The sequence below is a fragment of the Vombatus ursinus genome, unplaced genomic scaffold (genome assembly GCF_900497805.2).
Source record: "Vombatus ursinus unplaced genomic scaffold, bare-nosed wombat genome assembly UNPS02014816.1, whole genome shotgun sequence".
Taxonomy (NCBI): domain Eukaryota; kingdom Metazoa; phylum Chordata; class Mammalia; order Diprotodontia; family Vombatidae; genus Vombatus; species Vombatus ursinus.
Window position 1 is genome coordinate 4,720,104 of NW_020954594.1, and position 21,775 is coordinate 4,741,878.

The following is a 21,775-nucleotide window of genomic DNA, read 5'->3' on the forward strand; positions in this document are numbered from 1 at the left end:
GAGTATTGGTTGAAAGAACTGGGGGTGTTTAGCCTGAAGAAGAAAAGACATAGAGCAGACATGATGGCTGCATCTTCAGGTTGTTGAAGGGCTGTCACTTGAAGAAAGATTCAGACTTATCCTAATTGGCCCTGGAGAGCAGAATTAGCAACAAGGAATGAAAGCTGCAAAGAGGCAGATTTAGGCTTGATGTAAGCAAAAACTTCCTAACAATTACAACTTTCCTAAAGTGGAATAGGCCACCTTGGGAGCCAGTGGGTTTGTCCCTTGTTAGAGATCTTCCAGCAAAGGGTGGATGACCAATTATTGGGTATGTTCTATAGAGGCTTCTTGTCCATAGATACATTGGACTAGATAACCTCTGAGTTCCCTTACAACGCTGAGATTTCTGGGATTTGCATATGGGGGTGTCCCAAAAGTCTTAGTGCCATTTTAAGCTTTGATAACTTAAAATGGCACTAGGACTTTTGGGACACTGTATCTCTCTGTGTGTATATGTAAGTACATAGATTTATGGTATACATATGTATACACACACATATATGTATATATGTGCATATATGAATATATACCCACTCACCTATATGTGTATACACACATTAAATTTCTATACATGCGTCCCATTCCCTTTGACAAACAGGTATCTACTTTGTAGTAAGTTAAGTCACATATTACAGTAAAGGTTCAAAGCCTCCAGTGAAGGGTAACTCACAAGGCAGTACAACTCTCAAACTTGCTTAATAGCACACAGATGTCTTGACCTTAGTCTGCTGTAATGGCTTCATATGAAGTCCTTATTTATCGGTGAGTAGTGAGGACAACATAGGGATCATTCCTCACCCCTGCTCACTAACCCCCTAACCAAGAAGTCCAACTAAGATGCCCTTTCCAGTTGGGTAATAAGGCAGCATGGTATAGTGAGTGGCAAGAGAACTGATCTAAAGTCAGAAGTTCTGGATTCAAAATCTGTCTGCTACTGACCACCACCTGTGTGACTTTAAGTCATAGCTTCTCTAGGCCTCAGTTTCCTCATCTCAGAGCTCCTTTCTAGCTCTAAATCTTAGGAACTCTGAAAGCTACCAGAGTATTTCATCCTTTGGTATTTTTCTTTTTTTTTTTAAACATGATAAAATACTACAAGTCTTCAAAATTTGCTCCTGAGTTACATATGATGAAAATTCCATCTTAAGGAAAGAGCATACTGGGGTGGGAGGAGAAGGAGGCAGGGAGCAGGGGGCTATTTTCAAGTATGTAGTTGCCATTATTATTTATATATGTGTGCGTGTTTAGTCCTACCATTCCACAGTCAAGGAAGCCCAGAAGAACAGGGAAGGAGGGAAAGAAAGAATATATAGAGAAACAATATTCTCGGAGTCTGGGCAAGGCAAAGAGATTGCTTTGAGGGCACTAAGGATAGGTCAGTTTTCTGCAAAGAGAAGGATGATGGTTAGCAGTGAGGAAGCATGCACATATAGGTAGATTTGAATGTCTGTAAAAGAAAGAGAAAGGAAAAGACTATACGTACCTAAAAACTTTGTTGAACATATAAAAGAATGAAGCAGAGGGGCTTTATAGGCAGCACCAGATTTAAATTTTGATACAATTCTCTATTGAAATGAATTTGGTGACCACGGCTCAGTTTATAGTTAATATCAGTATAGCCCCATCGGTATTTGTGGTGTGGTATGCTAGGTAGACTGTTCTCATGGGAAATCCTCCTTTTAGCTTTGAAGGAATGACCAAGGCCTCCTTCCTCTGAAAGACCCTAGGCATGAGAAGTCATCTCAGGTGTTTGGAATTACAAAAGAGGGTCCCAGGCAGGGAAGGTGAGGTTGGCAAACTCCTAGAGAAAGGGGGGGATGACTTATATTTCAAGAGCATTAAGAGTCAATACATGGTGCAATCACAGTTTGAATCTCTTGAGCCTCTTGCTGCTGAAGAAGGCAAGAATTTGAGCTTGTTCATAGTGGAGTCTCCTCTCCTCTTCTTAGAGAAGTTGGTCCATAACCCAAAGGCAAGAGAGAGACTTTCCTCCATGCAATGAGGGAAACAGGGTCAGATGCAGGGAAGAGATTCTCTGGTTTCAATGGAGGTAGGTGGGGTGATTCCATCGGTACCAAGATCTAGAATAGAGGAAGAAACCAACAGAGAAAGTAAAAACCACATTAGAAATAGTGCATATAACTACCAGTATGTGCATATATGTGCATATTTATGTCTATATTGATGACACTTATTTCTACAGATATATACATGGTCCTGCCTATCCATACATGTATACACACATGTATGCCTATATACACTATATGGGTATGCATATATACATATGAGCATTTATATATACATATATACACATGCACACACATATATATTACTCTCTCTCTATGTATATACATACATATATATTTTTAGATAGGTGAAACCTATAACTGTCATGCAAACAAATACACGCCTGTAATGTAGTATAGTAGAAATAGCACTGGATTTGGAATGAGAACTGGGTTTAAATCTTGACTCTGACACTTTGGATAAGCTGATTCCCCTGTCTGGGCCTCAGTTTCCTTCTCTGTAAAACAAGATATTGGATGAGATGACCTCTAAGAGTCCCTTCCTGCTCTAGATGCCATATAATCAGTTAGGAGGGCAGGGTTGCCTTTTCTCAGGCTTCACTAGTTGCCTTGCTGATCTGTATCAGACAAAATTATCTGGACAAGTTTGGGGCCCCAACAGCTCTAGAACTTAAAATTGTCCTGGATCTTGGAACTCAGACAAAACCTCCCAGATTGGGAGTTATGTTTCTGAGCCGATCCTTTGGTTCGTGAGCAAAGGAGTCCGTGAGTCCTTGATGAAAAGCCTCTCTCCTTTGGTGTACGTGCCAGGAGGCTGAAGTTTAGGGGGATAGGGGAAGGAAAGGGAGAGTCTGGCACCGTCCTGCTCCGAACTCAGCGTTTTCTTTGTGCCTCAACAGTGGGCCCATTTCAGAACAGCTTGGAGAATGCAGGGTTTGGCTTGCAATGAGCTGCACACTTGCAGAGCCCAGCACATGACCTAATCCTTTCTAATGGGAGTGTTTGGAAATTTCCATCACAGAAGAGAGGAAAATGTTGGCGAATCTGTTGACTTCAGATACTAGCCAGGAACAGTGACTGCGACTTCCCCTTTAATTCCCACCCTCCACAGGATAAACTCCAGAGAGTGACTCTTCAATCCTGTACTCTGGCTACCTTCCTCATCTATTTTTTTCCCCCAACACTTAGGGCTTGAACTATTTCTCATGGCATTGACTCCAGCTTCTCACCCTTCCTTGGCCTGATGTGGGGCATGCTGGGAGTCTCCCACCTTACCCAGAAGTGTTAAAACTGGAATTCACTGATGCTTTTGAGTGAGTCTGAGATACACTGGGGCTGCTGGCATGGAGTCCTGAGCCAGGAGATGAAGGTCTGCTGTTGTTCCCAGGGGAACAGGATGACGTTACTAAAAAGAGAGGCAAAAAAAAGGTGAAATCCTTCCTATAGATCCTAGGAGGCTCTTTCTCCTTACATCAACTCACTTCTTCACTTGCCTATCCCAGAAGGGATCTCACTCAATGACAGCTGGTGTGTTCACAACCTTCCTCCCCCCCCACCCCCCCCACCCCAGCTCCCAGCACACTTATACCAACACCACCCTGAGCAGCTCTGAACATGGTGCTCTTTGCATCATAGGAGAGTGGAAGAGCTGGTTCCGCAAGTCCTAGAGTTGGCAAAGACAGATGCTCATAGCAGCCAACTCCAGGAGGACACACCCAGGGCTGGGCATGGACGGCATTATCCCCTCCACTCCCACCAGCCCAAGAGATGAAAAGGGACTTTTTACTAAAGGACTAGTTAGGCCACAAGAGAAAGGAAAGAGAAAAGAGCCTGTAAGAAAGGGAGGCCAGACCACGGGGGTCTCCGTTAGGGCTTTTTGCACAAAGTTAAGCCAGCCAACCTGTCTAGTTTTCCCATCCCTAAAAAAAGAAAAAAGAGGCAGGATGTTATGGAACATGCACTGGGCTAGCTATAGTGCTGACTCTGCTATTTGCTACTGTGTGACCTGGGACAAATCCCTTCACCCCTCTAGGCCTCTCTTTCCTCATTTATAAGATAAGAGCTGGACTAGATCATAGTTTTACAGCTGAGATGTAATCTAATCCAATCTCCTCATTTTACAGATGATGAATCAAGGCCCAGAGAGGTTAGATTATTTATCTAAAATCCCACAACTAATAGTTAACAGAGCCAGGGGTTGAACTCAGGACGTACACACTTCAAATTCTATTCTTTTTCCACCATCATATGTACCACCATTGCAGTCAGATGATCTCTAAGGTTCCTTTTCAGCTCAGATTCTATGATTCTCAGGATTCCTCAATCACTTTTGAAACATTCTCATGAAACTTACCTGTTCCGGGCATGGTGCTGTGAACAGGAGTGACAGAGAGGGGGCCAAGGGACCCCGTAGTAGAGAGCTGAAAAGCAACAGAGTTTTTGTTATATTCTAGCTCCTCTCTACCTTTCCTGGACGTATCCCTTGGCACTCAGCCGCAGAGTGGGACAAGTTTGTGGTTCCATACACACAATTTGTTATCTCTCTCCTAGGAGAGTCTTCCCTACTGAGCACACATGAGCACCTAGCCCACATGTCTGTCTATTCTCACAAGTGGGTGCTACTGCGGACTCTTGCTCCATATACACACTACCCTAGTATATTGATAAATGCAATGCCACAGTGCCTCCTGGTGCCAAGGCAGGGAGAGAAAGCTGGATTCTTCAATCCAGTGCAGCTCTTTCCTGGAAATGAGATGAGCCAAAAGAGGCTGAACCAAAGAGAGGGCAGGAGGACAAACACCCAGCTTCTGGGGAAACACTTGGAAGACTTGAACTCAGACTACTGACCACCTCCAAACTGCCCTAAAGACTTCAAAGAATCATAGATTCATATTTATTGGAGCTGGAAGGGACTTTAGAAATCAGGCAATAAATAGCAGAGCTTAGGGCAGCTAGGTGGCACAGTGGATAGAGCACCAGACCTGGAATCAGAGGACCTGAATTCAAATCCAGCTTCACACACTTACTAGCTGTGTGACCCTAGGCAAGTCACTTAACCCCAATGGCCCCCCAAAAATAAGAAATAAAATAAGTAACAGAGCTGAGATGAAAATAAAAAGCTCCATTTCCTTGTCAGATATCATTAGTTGCTGAAAAGTTTGTCTTTATTCTGAGCTATATAATGTTCCTTCCCTTCCCTTTTTCTTCCTTATAGCCTGCCAAATGGGCTCTTAGTTGTCTAGGTGGGGTAGTGGACAGCATTTTGGCTTTGGAATCAGGAAGTATTGAATCCAAATTCTGCCTTATGCATTATGTGTGTCTGTGGGCAAATCAGTTAATCCCTCTCAGATTTCTTATCTGTAAAATGAAGATAGCAACAGTAATTGCCTTAGAGGAGAAGTGTAAGGATTAAACAAGATGACATACATAAAGTGCTTTGTAAACTTTAAAGTGCCAAATAAATGCTATTTATTATTTTGTTATTATTACTATCATTATCATCATTGTTGTTGGTTTTTGTAGGTAATGGTTAAGTGACTTGCTCAGGGTCACAAAATAAGTAGTGTCTGAGGTCAAATTTGAACTCAGATCCTCCTAACTCCGGGGCTGGTGCTCTATCCACTGCACCACCTAGCTGCCACTATTATTGTTACTGTTAAGAGGTAGTGTGGTGTAGTGGAGAGAGCCAGTCTAGAAACCAAGACCTGAGTTCAAATTCTGCCTCTGACTGAGGCTGACTGTGTGACCCTTGGCAAGTCACTTAACTTCTTAGTATTCTAGGCAATTCTTTCAGACTACACATAGCACAGAACATGATGATCTGCATTGGCAGAGGGAGTTTTCTCACCCAAGAGTTCCGTATATAATTAATTAAATCACAGGTCTAGTCCCTATCCCTACTATTGGGATGGATCACTATTGATTGATTCAGTCTGTAGACCTTTGAAGGGTCTGTAAGTTCAGGGAACTATGATCCCCCATCCCCCAACACACACACATTCTAGGATCTGCAATTCAGATTTTCCATTTCAGCAAGATGCAGTGCACACTTGTTTTCTAATTTATTAGACCCGGTTCCAATTGTGATTGTTCCCTTTTTCTTTTATTATAAGGCTCATCAATAGGCTGGGAATGCACAGACATGGGAGTGGGGCCAGGGTAGGGGAGAAGCCCCCAGTGGCTCTCCTGTGACATCCCAAGAACTTCTGACAAATACTTTCAGACTTGGCATCCCAAGCACCTCTGAGTCCTTTTCTCTCCTTTGTCAAATCCCAACTCTGTCCCTAAAGGACTATGTGACCTTGGGCAAATCATGTCCCATCTCTAGAGCCCAGTTTTTTCCTCTCTAAAGTGAGGATGCTGGATTCTTCTGGCTCAGACATTCTGTGATTCTGCCATTCCCTTGTCTCTCTCTGCCTCTGTCACAAGAGCAACCCACTTAGAACAAAGTGTCTCATTCCCTGCAAAGCGCAGAAAAATCAGGCCTCTCATGAGGACAAAGGTGAGTGAGGACAAAGGAATTAGCAAAGCAAGACCCTTTCCTCCAAGAAGCCTGAAAAGGTTATCTTGGTCAAGGAGCAGTAAGAGAGGAGCTAGTGAAACTTTCAAACATTTGAGAAGAGTGGAGGGAGAAATTAGACTGTCTTCTCCCTCTTCTGCTCCTCCCTGCTTCTGGCAGGCAAACCCAATAATGTCATGTGTTGGGAGAGAACCGAAACTGGAACCTGCCTGGCATTTTGCTCTAAGCAAAGTCTGACGCTGAGCCCAGGCAGGGACCCTTAGACTGGCCACTTAGAAGCCAGTTATGTTTTTTTTTTCTTTTTTTTTTACTGGGTAGAAATAAGCCTTTATTTCACTCACCATAGAAAATGTATAAAATACAAAGAACTCATAGGAGTCCGCAAACAATGGAAGAAACATAAAATATTCAAATAGCCCATTAGATTCTCTTGAAGGTATATACACTTTGGGAATAATTGAATAAGTATACCCCGTGCACCTTGGACCTGCACTGTCTGAGTAACTTATAGGACTTGGACACAGGGTTGGCAATCTCTTATACATCAACATGGTTCCAATTCTCCACCGGCAGGGGTCACTTTGATAATCCTTTTCCCTTTTTTTTGGCTTTTTAATCTCTGCAGGTTTACTTTAGAGCCAATGTGTTTTAATATACTACAGAACAATTAAGCTAATAAAATACAACAGATAAACCATAGTAATTCCACGTGGCTTCTGTACCAAATCACAATGCTCATTGAATATTCAAACCCTCAAACAAAAATGTTTCTTTAAATAACTTTAGCATATTAAAAAAAAAAAAGCTCTCGGGTATGTCAAAGCATTCAAAAAATAAACTAAGAAACTTAAACTATTAAAATGCTACCTATTTTAAACTTATGGCAGATGTCAGTGTCAGGTACACTGGAAAATCATGGCCGTCAAAAGTTAAGTTTTGTGCACCAAAATCATAACTGGCAAACAAATATTTTCGAATTAAAAAATCACTTGTGGGGCAGCTATGTGGTGAAGTGGATAGAGCACTGGCCCTGGATTCAGGAGGACCCGAGTTCAAATCTGGCCTTAGACACATAACACTTACTAGCTGTGTGACCCTGGGCAAGTCACTTAACTCCATTGTCTAGCCAAAAAAAAAAAATCACTTGTGCCATTTGGTAAGAGAATATTCTGATAATATTTAAGGTGTGGGGAACATTATTGGATTCTATGAAATTTTGTGAAGTGATCCAAGAGGGAAATCAAATGCAAACAATGTAAATGTAGTGTTGGTGTATGAACCATGTTTTAGTTTGTTTTATAATTGATAATATATTTAAATAATTTGTACTGGTCTTCTAAAATCTCCCTTTTTGGTGGGGATAGAGTTATCACAAGAATAGATGTGGGAGATGAAAATAGTGCCTAACCTAGAAAAAGAAACATTTTGCAAAGATGGTTTACATTTATCTGAGTCCTCGATCCAATCAAGTCTTAAAATACACTTATTTTTGGTCAACTTCAAACAATTTAACTTAAAACTAAAAAAAAAAAAACAATTGAAGTCTGGGGCAAATGGTGACTTTTTCAACACTCCTTAGTACCACTTCACCTGATGAACACTTGTCTAATAATGTTCTACGTTTATGAACATTTGCTGCTACATAAGGTAATTGTCCAGAATTTGGATTTGTGCTGTTGTGTATTACTTGTATGTGGATTCTTCAACATTACCCCAAATTTACTTTATGTTCTAAAATTGTCATGCCGATTTAGTCTAATAATCATAGTTCCTTGGTGATGATAATTTCAAGTGGGCATTTAACATTGTAGTAACTTAGAACTGAAGATTCTGATACAGATTTTGACAGGCAATGGTAGTGACCACAGAAGAGACAAATCTTGTGCCAAGTGCAAGGTATGAAAAATTAAGGTGCTTTTAACTATCCAAAACAACTACTTTCAAATTTATATAGTATGAAAAGATAGTTTTCAATGTATGAAAGATTTCATTAATGTGCTAAACACGACCATTTTTATCACCTTCTAGTCACATCTAGCTACTCACCCTGAAGAGGCCTAACAAACTCTCTAAGAGAAGTCAGTTACTTCTAAAGCACAGCTAAACCACAGGTGCTGAAACACAGAGGCAAGGCCAGGGAGATGGAAAGTGGAACAGGCAGCTCTAAACAGAGACCCACTTGGGAGCTGGGAGGAGACCTCCCACCCTCCTTTTGAACCCTTGCTGTGCTTCCCAGAGGGCACAAAATTTAGGGGAGTCTAAAGCAAGACCATTTTACTTCCCCTTTCTCTTCTTTCATCTCTCTCTCTCCTTCCCCCAGAAAAGTGAAAATCAGGCTATTGCCACCCTCATGACGGGAGTTGTTTGTCCTTTGTATTCAGAGGACCGATGACATCAGGAGGGTGATGCAATGACTTGCAAGTGAATTGGATTTAAGTGAGGCAGGACTGTACAAAGTCATTGGCCTCATTCTCTCCTCCAGAGTCACTGGAGTCCAGTGGCAAGACATAGATCAGGAGAATTGGGGATAGCCCAGGGTGCAGAGGAAGACCTTTACCTTTTTAAGCTAAGATCTCTCTCAGGTCTCAGTTTATCTGAGGCAATACCCACTCAGTAAATAAAGGCTAGTTAAGAATAGAGACAAAAGAAAGCCTAGTTTGCCTTCACAAGAAAATCAATCTGGGAGGGAAAGACCCTCAAAGTTTACAGGAATAATAGCCCAGGTAATGGTAGTGACCACAGAAGAGACAAATCTTGCGCCAAGTGCAAGGTAGATTAATTAGTCATCCCTGCTGAGAAGAGTGAGAAGGAAACTGGGGCAGATATGGGTTGACTTAATGGTTTTTCTTTCAGTGATTTCATCATCTCTAATTAATTGAATGACTATTTCTATGCAAATGACTCTTAAATATATATCCAGCCCTGGTTTGTGTACTAAATGAAAGGCCACCTACATTATTATTTTCTGAATATCTCTACCTCTAACTCAACATGTTCATATTGTAACTCGCTAGCTTCCTCATTCAACCCATTCCTAATTGACATCTCTCTATTTTTGGTAAGGGTCTCACCATCCTTCTAGGCACCCAGGTTCACAACCTTAGGTTTATCCTTGACTCTTCCCTTTCCCTCACTACCTAGATCCAATTAGATGACAACTGCTTAAGATTTCACCTGTACAATATCTCCCTCATCTGTACCATTCTCTCTATTCATGTGATTCCTACCTTTGTTTGGGCCCTAATCACATCTATTGCATTAGCTTCTTAATTGATCCCCCAGATTACTGTCTCTCCTTTCTCTAATCTCTCCTCCTCATGGCTACCACAACACTTTTCTTAGGGCACTGGTCTGATCGTGTCACTGTCTTTCTCAAAAACCCTTAGTGGCTCCCTATTATCTCTAGGATAAAATATTAATTTAACCTAATATTTAAAGCTCAGTACAATGTACCTCCAACCTATCTTTTCAGACAGTCCATATTCTACATTCACTCACTTTTCCAACCAAATTGTACCCCAAACTTGACATTCCATTTTCAATCTCTATGCATTTTCACAAACCATCCCCCATGCCCATAATATGCTTCTTTCTTATCACCATCATTTACTATACTTGTCTTCCTTAAATGCTTAGTTCAGGAATCACTTCCTAAGCGACACTTTCCTTGATCTAACCAATTTCGAGGGCTCTCTTTCTCCTCCAATCACCTTTTATTTCCTATCTATGTACATGTTGTAAATCCACAGTCAAATGCAAGCTCATGGAAGACAATGACTATCTCTCATGTTTATATCAGTATTTTCAGCTCCATTGGAGGTCCTGTGCATAGCACATGCCATGTCTGTGGAAATGAATGAATTTCCATCAACCGTAGGGAGATGAACAGGGAGAAAAGAAAGAAAACAGAACAGATAGGATAAAGTGGATTGTTCATGGCGGGTTCATGAACAATCAGCAGCTCTTCAGTAGATTCTTGGGCTCTGAGCTTCCTAGGCTTTTTTTTTTTTTTTCCAGTTTGCCTTTAGGCCTTAGAGACAAGGAAGATAGGAGGAGCTCCAAAGATGGCAACTTTACAAATTCCTTCCCTGGGAGGTGCCACCTTGTGTTTCTCATTTTCTGTTTTTTTTTCCCCTTGGGAATAGCAAATTGTAGTAGAAAGGCACTAGATCTGGAGTCAGTAGTACTAAGATTACATTTTGGATCTTACTGCCACTTAATATGCGTATGACTTTGAACAAATCACTTAACTTTGTTATGCCTCAGTTTCTTCATCTGTAAAATAAGGGGTTTGGACTAGATAACTTTTAAGGTACTCTAAATCCTATGATTCTATGGTCTCAGCTTGATGCATTTCATTTACCCACACCCTCAAGAGACCAACAGAAATAGACTTGATGGTCCCTCCCTTCCCCTGAAAGCTCTCGTTGCCACCCTCATGTACCCTAGGTGGTCAAGGGGGAAAGAGCACTGGATCTGGAGTCAGATGACCTGCCTTTGGTTCTTGGTGATGACACTTACTACCTCTATGCAACTGAGTCAGTCATATAGCTTTTTGAGTCTCAGTTTACTCCTCCATTAAATTATGAGGTTACACTAGATAATCATAATAGACATAATAAATCATAATAGATAATAATAAATTATGATTGTACTTTCTCCTCTCTTTTCCTTGCCCCATCATCACAGGATCAGAGATTTAGAGCTGGAAAGGATCCTAGAGGTCATTGAGTTTCAACCTCCTCATTTTATTCATGAGAAAACTGAGACACAGAGAGGTTAAATGATTTGCAAGGGTCTCACAATTGGTAAGTGAGATGGGATTTGAACTTAGGTCTTCTTGACTATACTCCCTGGGCCACACTGAATACACCATGCTGCCTTTCAACAACAACAACAACAACAACTCTCACTCTCTTGTTGCCTCAAGAAGTTTTCGGTATTTACCCCTTGCTCTCCCCACCCCTACATAGTAATGGTGGTTGGAGAGGCGTGAGGTAGGGACACCGAGGTACCATATTGTAAGGGCACCCAGATACCCAGCATTATTGTGTGGCTGCTGTGTTTCCCCTCAGAGTAAGCTATACTTCATCAGTCCCTGAATCCTCAGGAATTCAGAACAAGAACCAGGCCAGAGGGTGGCATTTTTCCCCACCCTGTTACCCGGCAAGCATCATTCCCCTCAGACTTCTGTAGGCTGCCAGGCTTGGTGCCTCGTACCAGCCTCGAGTTGTAGATGGGTGACTTCATGGGGGTGGCCATGGGGCAGTTGATTCGCTTTTCTTTCTGGCGCCGATTGCAGAACCAGACCCGAACCACCTCCTTCTCCATGGAGAGCTGTTCAGCAATTAAGGAGATCTCCTCAGAACTGGGCTTGGGGTTCTGCAAGGGAGAGGAAGGCCAGGAAGGAGTATTAGAAGTGGAGGGTCAGGGTTGGGGGAACAGTCACCTCCCACTCAGCCCTGAAGAGGAGAGCCTAGGACTTCCATGGGGCTGGGGGAGAGGAGATGGCATGGCAATCAGATACTTGGCTGGTGGTCTTACGAGGGGAATTGAACTTATATTCTCTGCATTTTTCTAGGTCAGGGGAGGAATGATCCTCTGAATGCCCTTCCTAAATGGACTGATACTCTGGTGAGTATCAAGGTGAAAAGTGAACTTACGTCTTGAAATCTCTTTTCCAAAGTCAGACGGATATTAGTTTCGATGCTGGTCCTCTTCTTCCTTTTCCGACCAAAAACCTCACTGAGGGAGGGGTAAGAACTGGGGGTACTCACTGTGGAGTCTGAAGGAGAAGACTCTGTAGGGAATGAGAAGGAAGCACAAGAAATGCTCCATGAAGGAAAGAAGGAGTTGGTACAGATCCCAACTCCAATAGTCTTACCATGTTACTCCTTGGCTCAAAAATCTTCCATGGCTCCCCATTGCCTCTAGGATAAAATACAAACTCCCCAAACTGGCATTTAAAGCCCTCCACCATTTCTACCCACCTTTCCTGTCTTCACTCATACTACTCCCCCACTCCCAAACTTTATATTCCAGCCAAACAGGGCTTCTAGCTGTTCTCTTTTCTTGACCCTCCATCTCTCATCCCTATGCCTTCACATAAGCTAATGTCCATATTTGAAATGTGCTCTCTCTTTCATTTCTCAGAATCCTGGGACTTTGTCAGGGCACATCTCAGGTATTACTGCCTAAGTGAATTCTTCCCTGATTCCTCTGGTTAGCACTCTCTCCCTCAATTTTCTTTCCATTTTATCTATTTGGGTGCATAATGTTCCCCCTACCCCCATGAGTCCTTGAAGGCAGATGCTGCTCCATTTTTGCCCTTGTACCTCCAGCTTCACGCAATAGAAAGTGCTTAATAAATATTAGTTGAATTGAATTCAGACCAGACACCAGTGAATAGGTCCTGTGTGAACATGTGGCATCATTACCATTGCCAGGGCTGCCCAGCAGGGAGGAAAGGACATGCTCAGGAAGAGCCTGCCAGATTCAGATTTTTCCCAGCTGAGTTGGGCCAAGGCTATTCCCACTTCCTAATAGCAATGGATCTCAGATTTGTAGCTCATGGTGCAGGGATGCTTTAGGAAATGAGAGAAGGTATATGTGTGCACATATGCGCAAACCTACACTCATATGAGTATGTTTGCAATAGGTTAAATTAATTAATTTTTTTTAACATGCCAGAAAGTTTAACTAAAAGTAAAATGCAAGCTGGCATTTCAAGCTAAGAAGCCTGACACTTTGTTTGGGAATTGTTGTTGTTGTTGTTGTTTTGCAAGATGACAACACTAACACCATCTCCTCACTCTCCCAAATGCCTCATTGAAACCTCCCCAAGGTATAGTCAAATCTGACAGACTAGAGTAACCATATTTATTAGGGTATCAAGGTGGGCACCACCCTCTTTGGGCCTCTGAAATATTCCTTTGCATGCCATCCGTACCACCCACCTGCATCGTTGAGCCACTTTTCCAGGAGTGGCTTGAGTTTACACATGTTCTTGAAGCTCAGATTGAGGGCTTCGAATCGGGAAATCGTGGTCTGGCTGAAGTCATTGCCATACAGCTTCCCCATGGCCAGCCCTACGTCACCCTGCCCGTTGGAACAAAATGGAGATCTATAAGAGAGACCATCCTCCTCTTCATTCCCCACTTCTCCCAGCACCCCACCAGCTGCCCTATCCTTTCACAAGCCACCCAGGATCCCATCCTCATCAACCATATCAAATAAGTTTCTTTACAAGCCAGAAGATTAATTAATCTTCTTTCACTCTGAGCAGATCTCTCCCCATCTGTTCTGGGACCAATGCCCACATGGTACTACTGCCTGGATCTGTCACCTCTATACAATGAAAGTCTGACTTTTTTCCCTTATTAATACAGCATTTACTTATTTTCTTTTTGTCAAACCTTGGGCCAGTGGTTTTTCCTTTGGCTGCCTGGGGAGACAGAGTGGGAGATATACATGGGGTAGAGGACACACAAGAAGAGAAGGAGTAAATATGACTCTTCATGTGGCAAAAGAGATGAGGAAGATTTAAAAAAGTCTTAGTTTCTACATGGGGCAAAGGATAACCAATGATGATGCTTCCCCAAATAGTCCTGACACCAGCCTCTAAGCCAGCCACCTCCACTTGAATATCTTTGAGGGGAGAGGTAACCTATCCAGGTCCTCAGTTTCCCTATAAGTGGCCATTGTGTTCTGAATTTCAAAGCACACTGTTCTGAAAATGAGCTCACAGCAAACCTGACGTTGCTTTTATATATCTGAAAACCTTTTTCTCCCATAGGGACTTGACTAAGTTTCTGCTTTATTTTGCATTAGTCTCATCCTACTTTCCTACTAATAAGACCAGGTTTTTTTTTCCTTCCCTTTCTCAAAATTCCCTCTTCTTCTCCCTGCCCCTAATCCCAACCTGAGTGAAGCCCAGCTTGATCCGTCTCTGCTTGAAGGTCTTGGCAAACTTTTCTAATTCCTCCAGGTCACTGGGCTCATCTGGCCCTCCGGAGTTGGGCAAATGTTTGGAGACTTGAATATGTTGTGACACATCCAGGTGGGAGTCTAAGGATGATCCTGGCAGCCCAGGGCGACCGACTGCCTGTTGGGTAAAAAAAAATATGACCCCAAATCCGCAAATACTCTGGATCCCAGGAGGTGTTCTCTCGGATACTTCTAAGCAAACTTCTAAACTCCTGAAGGAGGATGTTGGCCTACTTGTATTCAGGGGCAATAATGTCGTGGGATTTAGAACTGGAAGAGAGCCCTCAGCCCTCTCACTTTACAAATCAGGAAACCGAGGCACAGAGAAGCTAAGTAATCTGCCCCATGGATAATAACTAACAGAGCTGAGATCCAAACCTAGGCCCTCTGACTCCAAATCCAGTATTCTTCTCATTTCACTGTGCTGCGTCACCTTGGATGCAACTCAGACTCCAATTTCAATCAATAATTAATCAATCAATAAAGATTTATTAAGCACCTACTATGTGCCAGCCACTATGCTAAGTGTTGGGTTACAAAAAGAGGCAAAAGACTACTCCGTGCTCTCCAGGAGCTCATAGTCTAATGCGGGCCTGCGCAATTTACAGCCTGCCAAAAGATTTTGGGCAGCTCATGAAAAGTGCAGAGGAACACACTGGAAATCCTTTGGTGTGCCCTCGGACCATAAGCAGCCCTGGGCTGCAGGCCATACAGGCCTGGTCTAATGGAAGAGACAACAGTTTTCAAAGGAGGAGAGAAGGAATGTGGACTTCTCTAAGAAACAGTATGTTATCATGGACAGAGCACTGGGATCACAAAACACCAACCCTATAGACCAACACCTCAGAAAGTAATAATAATAGCTAGTATTTACAAAGCGTTTTTTAAGGTTGACAAAGTTCTTTACAAATAGTGTCTCATTTGCTCCTCACAATACCCCTGAGAAGTGCTATTATCATGCCCATTTTATAGCTGAGGAAACTGAGGCAGACCACTCTTAAGTGCCTTGCCCAATGCCACACAGATAGTAAACATCAGAGGCAGCTCCTTCCGATTCCAGATCCAGCACTCTATCAACTGTGTCACCTAGCTGCTTAATAACAGCTAGCATTTATATAGTGATCTAAGGTCTGCAAAATGCTTTCCAAATTCTATCTCATTTGATCCTCCTGACAATCCTGGGAAGTAGGTGTTCTTATTATTACCATTTTACAGATGAGGAAACTTAGGCAAACAGAGGTTAAGTCATTTGCCCAAAGTCACACAGCTAGTGTCTGAGGTTACATTTGAACTCAGGTCTTGTTTTATCCGTTTCTTCAGGGCAGACTGAAGATGTCCAATAAGTATTCATTAATGATGACAGAGGGAGGTAAGCCAGCTAGAGAGGTATCATTAGGTTTAATACTCAATTATCCTATTAGAAGTTCCAGGCTTCAGTGCAGACATTTTCAAACCACAATGACTACTCTTTTTACTTCCCAAACCACCATCATTCTTTCTAGGTAGAGTTGATTTTATTAGTAACAGAGGATACTGTTTTGTCTTTCTACCAACCTTGCACCATCATATCATCTCTTGCACATATAATATCTCCCCCGCCTCCTTCCTGATTTAACCTAATATTAACACAGAGGTGTGGCTAGAAGTTTGGACTTGAATTCAGTAAGACCTGAGTTCAAATCCTGTCTCAGATACTTACTTGTTGTGTGATACTGGGCAAGTCAGTGAAAGTCTCTGAGCCTCAGTTTCCTTATCTATAAAATAGAGACAATAATACCTCTAATACCTACATTTTAGGGTTTTTGTTAAGTTTAAATGAGATGATGATGTATATAAAGTATCTTGTACACTTTGATATACCACACAAATGTTAGTAGATTAATAATAATAATAATAATAACAACATTTATATACCATTTATTATATATCGGGCACTGTGCCATTATTATCTTATTTGATCCTTACAACAACCCTGAAAGGTAAGTACTAATATTATCCTCAATATGCAGATGAGGAAACTGAAGCAAGCTGAAGGTTAAGTGGCTTGCCCAGAGTCAGAGAGCTAGTAAGTATCAGAGGCTAGATTTGAACTCAGGACTTCCTGATTTCAGACCCAGTGCCCTGTCCACTGTGTTACTTAAATCCCCCATATTATCATTACATTAAAATGTACCTTATGCTTTACACGATACCAATGTTGGGGGGAAGAAGGGGTCTGTGATATTGACTCAACTTTTAAAGTGTGCTTCATTCCCAACATGATGCAAAACCCCATTGGCTCAGGATTCTAGAGTGGGAATCTATGGATTCCTAAAAAAGTAAGTAATTTGTGACAAGTCCCTTCTCTTTGACATTGAGGTAGGCAATGACTCTTTAGAGGAGACTTTGTGGTTTAGTCAAAAGGGCTTTGGTTTGGAGTCAGACAGCCTAGTTTTGAATCCTGGCTCTGCCATTTAGAATCTACATGACATTGGCCAATTAATTTTCCTTCTCTGTGCCTCAGTTTCCATATGTAAAATGAGAGAGTTGAACTAGGTGATCTCTAAGAATGTTTCCAACTTTTAAAAGTAGACTGAAGGCATCCCATAAGTATTAATTGATGTTGATGTCAGAAGGTAAGTCAGCTAACAGCTATCATTAGGCTTAATACTCAGTTATCCTAATAGAAGTTCCAGGCTTCAGTACTTCTGAATATGGGACTCACGTCCCATTATTCCTTCATTAGAAGTTCTTTAAAATGGAGTAGATTGGTATCTGGGTGGACTGATTTAGATAAATGCCTGCTTGAGGATATAGGATGGACAAGACAGCTTGTCAAGGTCCTCATAAATTTTATTTGGTGACTTGTAGGGGTCAATTAAATTCCTTCTAGCTCTAGCCTTTTCTGATTCTAGGACTCTACTTAAGGTGAGAAGAAAAGGGCAGATGAAAGTTAGAACCCAGGTGTCCCCACTTTAATTTAACCACCAGGTGGCACTCTCTGCTCTTGAAGGCTCAATCAAGAGGCAGGCTTCATGGAATTCATGTCTTATTCAAACTTTCACTTGGCTTGATTCCTGGAGCCTATGGTCAGAAATAGGACTCTTATTTTCCATGTGTCTGAGAATCCCAGGGAATTTACACTATGCTCTCTCTCTATTAGATCATTTCTAACCATTTTCCCCATACATCTCAGGGTCCTCCACTAAGATCTAGTAGAAAGAACATTAGATTTGGAATCAGAAGACTTCCTTTTTAATTCTGGTTCTGTTACTACCTATGTGACCCTGAGCACTCACTTAGAGCTTCAGTTTCATTGCTTGTAAAAGGAGGGGGTTGGAGTAAGTGATTTCTGAAGTCTAATCTCTAGTTCCCACGATCCTTTTTCCTTGTGTAGCACCATTGCAGGATTAAGTCTAGGACAGTCTCTTTGATGGTCTTGAATGGTTCCAGAGCTTAAATGAAACCCTAATACATCTCTCCTTCCTGTGGCCTCATGGCTTGCCAGTTCCCCCTAGCTTCTAGTATCCCTCAGTGCAAATAGAAGTGTAAAAAACTGAGCTGGTGGTCACCAAATAGGTCCCAACTTGGGGAGCCTAGGAAATTGAAACCTACTTCCCCAGGGTATGATTCCAGTTCAGGATGTTTTTCCCAGAGGAATGGGACTCAATTATAGGCAGCTAGGTGGGGCAATGAGTAAAGCATTGAATTTGAAGTCAGGATGATCTGAGTTTGAGTCCTGCCTCAGATACTTACTAGCTGTGTGACCATGGACAAGTCACTTAACCACTGTTTATTTCAGTTTCCTCATCTGTAAAGTAGGGTTAATAATAGCAGCTACCTCCCAAGGTTGTTGGGAGGATTAAATGAGATAATATTTGGAAAGTGTTTTGCAAACCTGAAAGTACTAATGCTAGTCATTATAATAATAAGGTATGTGACTTAATGGGGAGAATGTCAACCTGGAAGTAAAGTGTTTGGGTTCTGGGTCTATATCTCCTGTTGGTATTAGGCAAGCCATTTCCTCATTGATGTAGCTCTGGTTTTCCTATCTAGGACAGTAAGATCACAGAATTGAAAGGAACTTTTAGTCTACCCACTCACCCCCTCATTTTGCAGAAGAAAACTCTGTTGAAAAGACAGTGTTTCTTGCTGCTTTCTCTGTTCATGGGGTGCCAGGGTAAGAGTAGAAATGAGCACAAGCAGGCTTCTTAGAGGAAATATGGAGAACACTGATTACCTGAGATGCCAGGCCAGGTCCAGTCTGTGGGAGGAGGAAGCTGTTTTGTTGCTGAGGAAACGGGAGAAGATTTGACTGTAGACCTGAGGGAAAAGGGAGAGAGAAAAACATGGTGAGGATAGGAGAGGGAGACTGAAACATTTACTTTGTGAGTTCTATAGCAAGGTTGATACCACCTGTCTCATACCAGATCCCTTAGTGCATTCCACACCCCCTGGAGAGCCTGCCCCGAGTGCTACCAGGCATTGATTGCCACATGCAGGCGGCGGTGGTAAATTGATGAATCAGACAGGGGGACAAACAGGGATGGGAACAGCAGTCCCCAAACGAGTCCTTCTGCTAGGCAGGGAGAGGTGTGCAGAAGAGTGAGGGAGGGCCAAGTTGATAACTCTGGGAGGTATAAACAAGATGGGAATCAGATAACACGGAGACTGTTCATGAAGAAACCAAAGAGGGGAGGAGGCCTGAGGGCCCAGTCCTAGGGGCTTCTTCTGAGAATTCAAATGGGAGCCTAGGGGTTTTGGTTCATCCCACAAGAAAACATAAGTGGGCTAGCTATGAAAATGCTGACTGGACCTCAGGAAGCCTCTAAGCCTATACCTAATTGATAATGATAAATGTCATTTCCTGAATGATAAATGTCATTTCATGCTCCTCTTTTTCCCTTTCCCCTCTAATGAGATTAACTAGGAGGGGGCCATTCTGACAACAGTGTTTTGGGATCCAGTCTGATCCAGAGAATTGAAGCAATGGTCTCCTATAGCCCACTTCAGGAACAGGGCCATCAAAGCCAAAATGTACCCCTGTCAATTGTCACAGGATCCTATTTAGAGTTGGAAGGAAATCTTGAAGTTATATAGTCTAACTTTTTTATTTGCCACATATAGGAGCTGAGACCCATGGAGGTTGATCAAGCATCTGTTAGGTGCCTACTTGCCCAGTGAGCGGCAACATGGTATAGTGGATAAGGAGCTGGTTTTGGAGCTAATGACACCTCAATTCAAATCTTGACTGCTACATACTTGCTGTGTGACCCTTAGCAAATCACTTAACCTCAGTGGTATAGTCCAGAGATGGCAGCATGAAGCCTGCAACACTCCCAGAATGAGGCCTAATGAGTAAAATTTAATTGGGAAGTACTTAACAAAATAAATAAAAATACAACAGATAACATGTGGTTTTCTACGTCACTATGCCTCCACAGCATGTATGGTTTTCTATCTGAGTTCGACACCATTGGTCTAGGAAACTCTCTAAGAAGGTAAATTACACCTGCCTTGGTAGAGAACACTTCATTGCACGAGTATTCCTTATACCAGTGAACTGACAGGTTGGGTCCCTACCCCTTTACCCCTATCTAGTATGTGCCAGGCACTGAGTTAAGCACCGGTGAGGTAGTTTGTGTGACTCCAATTATTCTATAGAGGATGGTACCAGTGGTTGTCCTTGCTGTCTACACTAAGCAGTAAATGTATTGCTACTCTACAAACAAAAATAAAAAGGTAGGTGAAAATCACAATAAGCAAGCAGTCTGGTGGGCCAGTCTCACAGCTGCTGCTGAACTGGGTTGGGGGGCGTTCTCCAGTCCTGTTTCCCCATCCTCAGAAAGAACAAAAACTAGCTGTCTCTGCCTATCTCAGCAAAGGGGTGAGGGATAGCTAAATAAACCCATGAAAGGAAGGTTCAGGGCATTGTCATTTTTATCAGAAGCTTGGAAACTGAGTCTAGGTGGTATCCTCCTGACAGCTGTGAGGAACCAAAGGGAAGGATGAGTGAATACTTTTTTCCTTTGATTCTGGTTTCCCACACAGTCCCTTGCATTTTCAGGAAGTGAAGGTAGAGGTAGGGGGCAAGGGAGTAGTCAGAATATATTTATGGAATGGTGCTTTGCCTGTGTGCTTTCTGGCCACCCAGTGTGGGAGGAGGAGTGTGAGTGGGTGGAGAAGAGAGAGAGGGATCCAGGAATCGAGAAGGCTGGACACAACTCTCTGGAACATTCTTCTAAACTCCCCAGGACAGTCAAGTGTGGCAGCTTACTCCACTCACCGCAGACCTCCGGGCAAACCTCCATGCTGCCCCTGGGTGGCACCATTGCTCTGCCCAAACAGAACCATAGTCGACTTCCCCCCCTACCCTGGAGCAATAAGGCTTAGAACAGCCTTCCTTCCCACTATAGCCACAAGGAGGTCAAGATAAATTTCCACAGAACTGGGATTTCCTGGTGCTGCAGTTGCTGGTCTGCTCTTGGAGAGGCTTCTCTTTGCCCCTGGGGCTGAGGCCTGGAAAGGAGAGAGATTGAAACGGATCTGGCAGCAAATGGGACTCCAGAGCACAAGAGAATAGTCAGAATGAGGAATACAGGGGCCTTTTCTTTTTTTTTTTTTTTAATTTTTTTTTCTTTTTAAGCAATTGGGGTTAAGCGACTTGCCCAGGGTCACACAGCCAGCAAGTGTCAAGTGTTTGGTCTGAGGCCGGATTTGAACTCAGGTCCTCCTGATTTCAGGGCCAGTGCTCTATCCACTATGTCACCAAGCTGCCCCCAGGGGCCTTTTCTTAGGAACAGGCTGTGCTCCCCACTGAGGGGCCAGCTGCTAACAAGTGGGCACTTCACAAATACTTGTCCCTGGTTTGATAAAATGGTATTGAGGTTCAAGGAGAGAACGTCAGGGCATCTTACCTTGTTGCCCAGACTGCGACTGAGACAGCAGGAACTGTGACACAGACTGTAGGTGGCTGGGAACCAGGACGAGCTGCTGGAGAGGATGGAGGGAAGCCATGTCCTATATATGGGGAGACACAGTTTACCGAACATATGAGCTGGGGTCAACTGGCCCATCCACCTACACCTCATATCTAGTATAACTACTCTTTTTTCTCCCTAGTAATTAGTTGCACAGACCCTTGTGAAACCTTTTGTACTGTTCACCTCTGTCATTTGCCTTGTCATTTACTTTTTTTAAAAATAGGCATTACGTTTATATA

The 21,775-nt window shown here is 42.7% G+C and overlaps 1 protein-coding gene across 1 annotated transcript in view; it reads right to left on the bottom strand.

Moving 5' to 3' along the window:
• Window positions 1-532: 532 nt before the first annotated feature.
• Window positions 533-21,775, bottom strand: part of POU2F3 (POU class 2 homeobox 3) — a 98,259-nt gene continuing 77,016 nt past the window's right edge. Inside the window, exons 6-14 of the mRNA XM_027835530.1 lie at window positions 21,471-21,573; window positions 18,794-18,876; window positions 14,510-14,692; window positions 13,545-13,686; window positions 12,252-12,388; window positions 11,752-11,970; window positions 4,423-4,489; window positions 3,345-3,474; window positions 533-2,123 (exon numbers count right to left, since the gene is read on the bottom strand). Of these exons, the coding sequence (XP_027691331.1) occupies window positions 2,084-2,123; window positions 3,345-3,474; window positions 4,423-4,489; window positions 11,752-11,970; window positions 12,252-12,388; window positions 13,545-13,686; window positions 14,510-14,692; window positions 18,794-18,876; window positions 21,471-21,573 (1,104 nt within the window). The 3' untranslated portion in view covers window positions 533-2,083. The remainder of the gene's footprint in view (window positions 2,124-3,344; window positions 3,475-4,422; window positions 4,490-11,751; window positions 11,971-12,251; window positions 12,389-13,544; window positions 13,687-14,509; window positions 14,693-18,793; window positions 18,877-21,470; window positions 21,574-21,775) is intronic.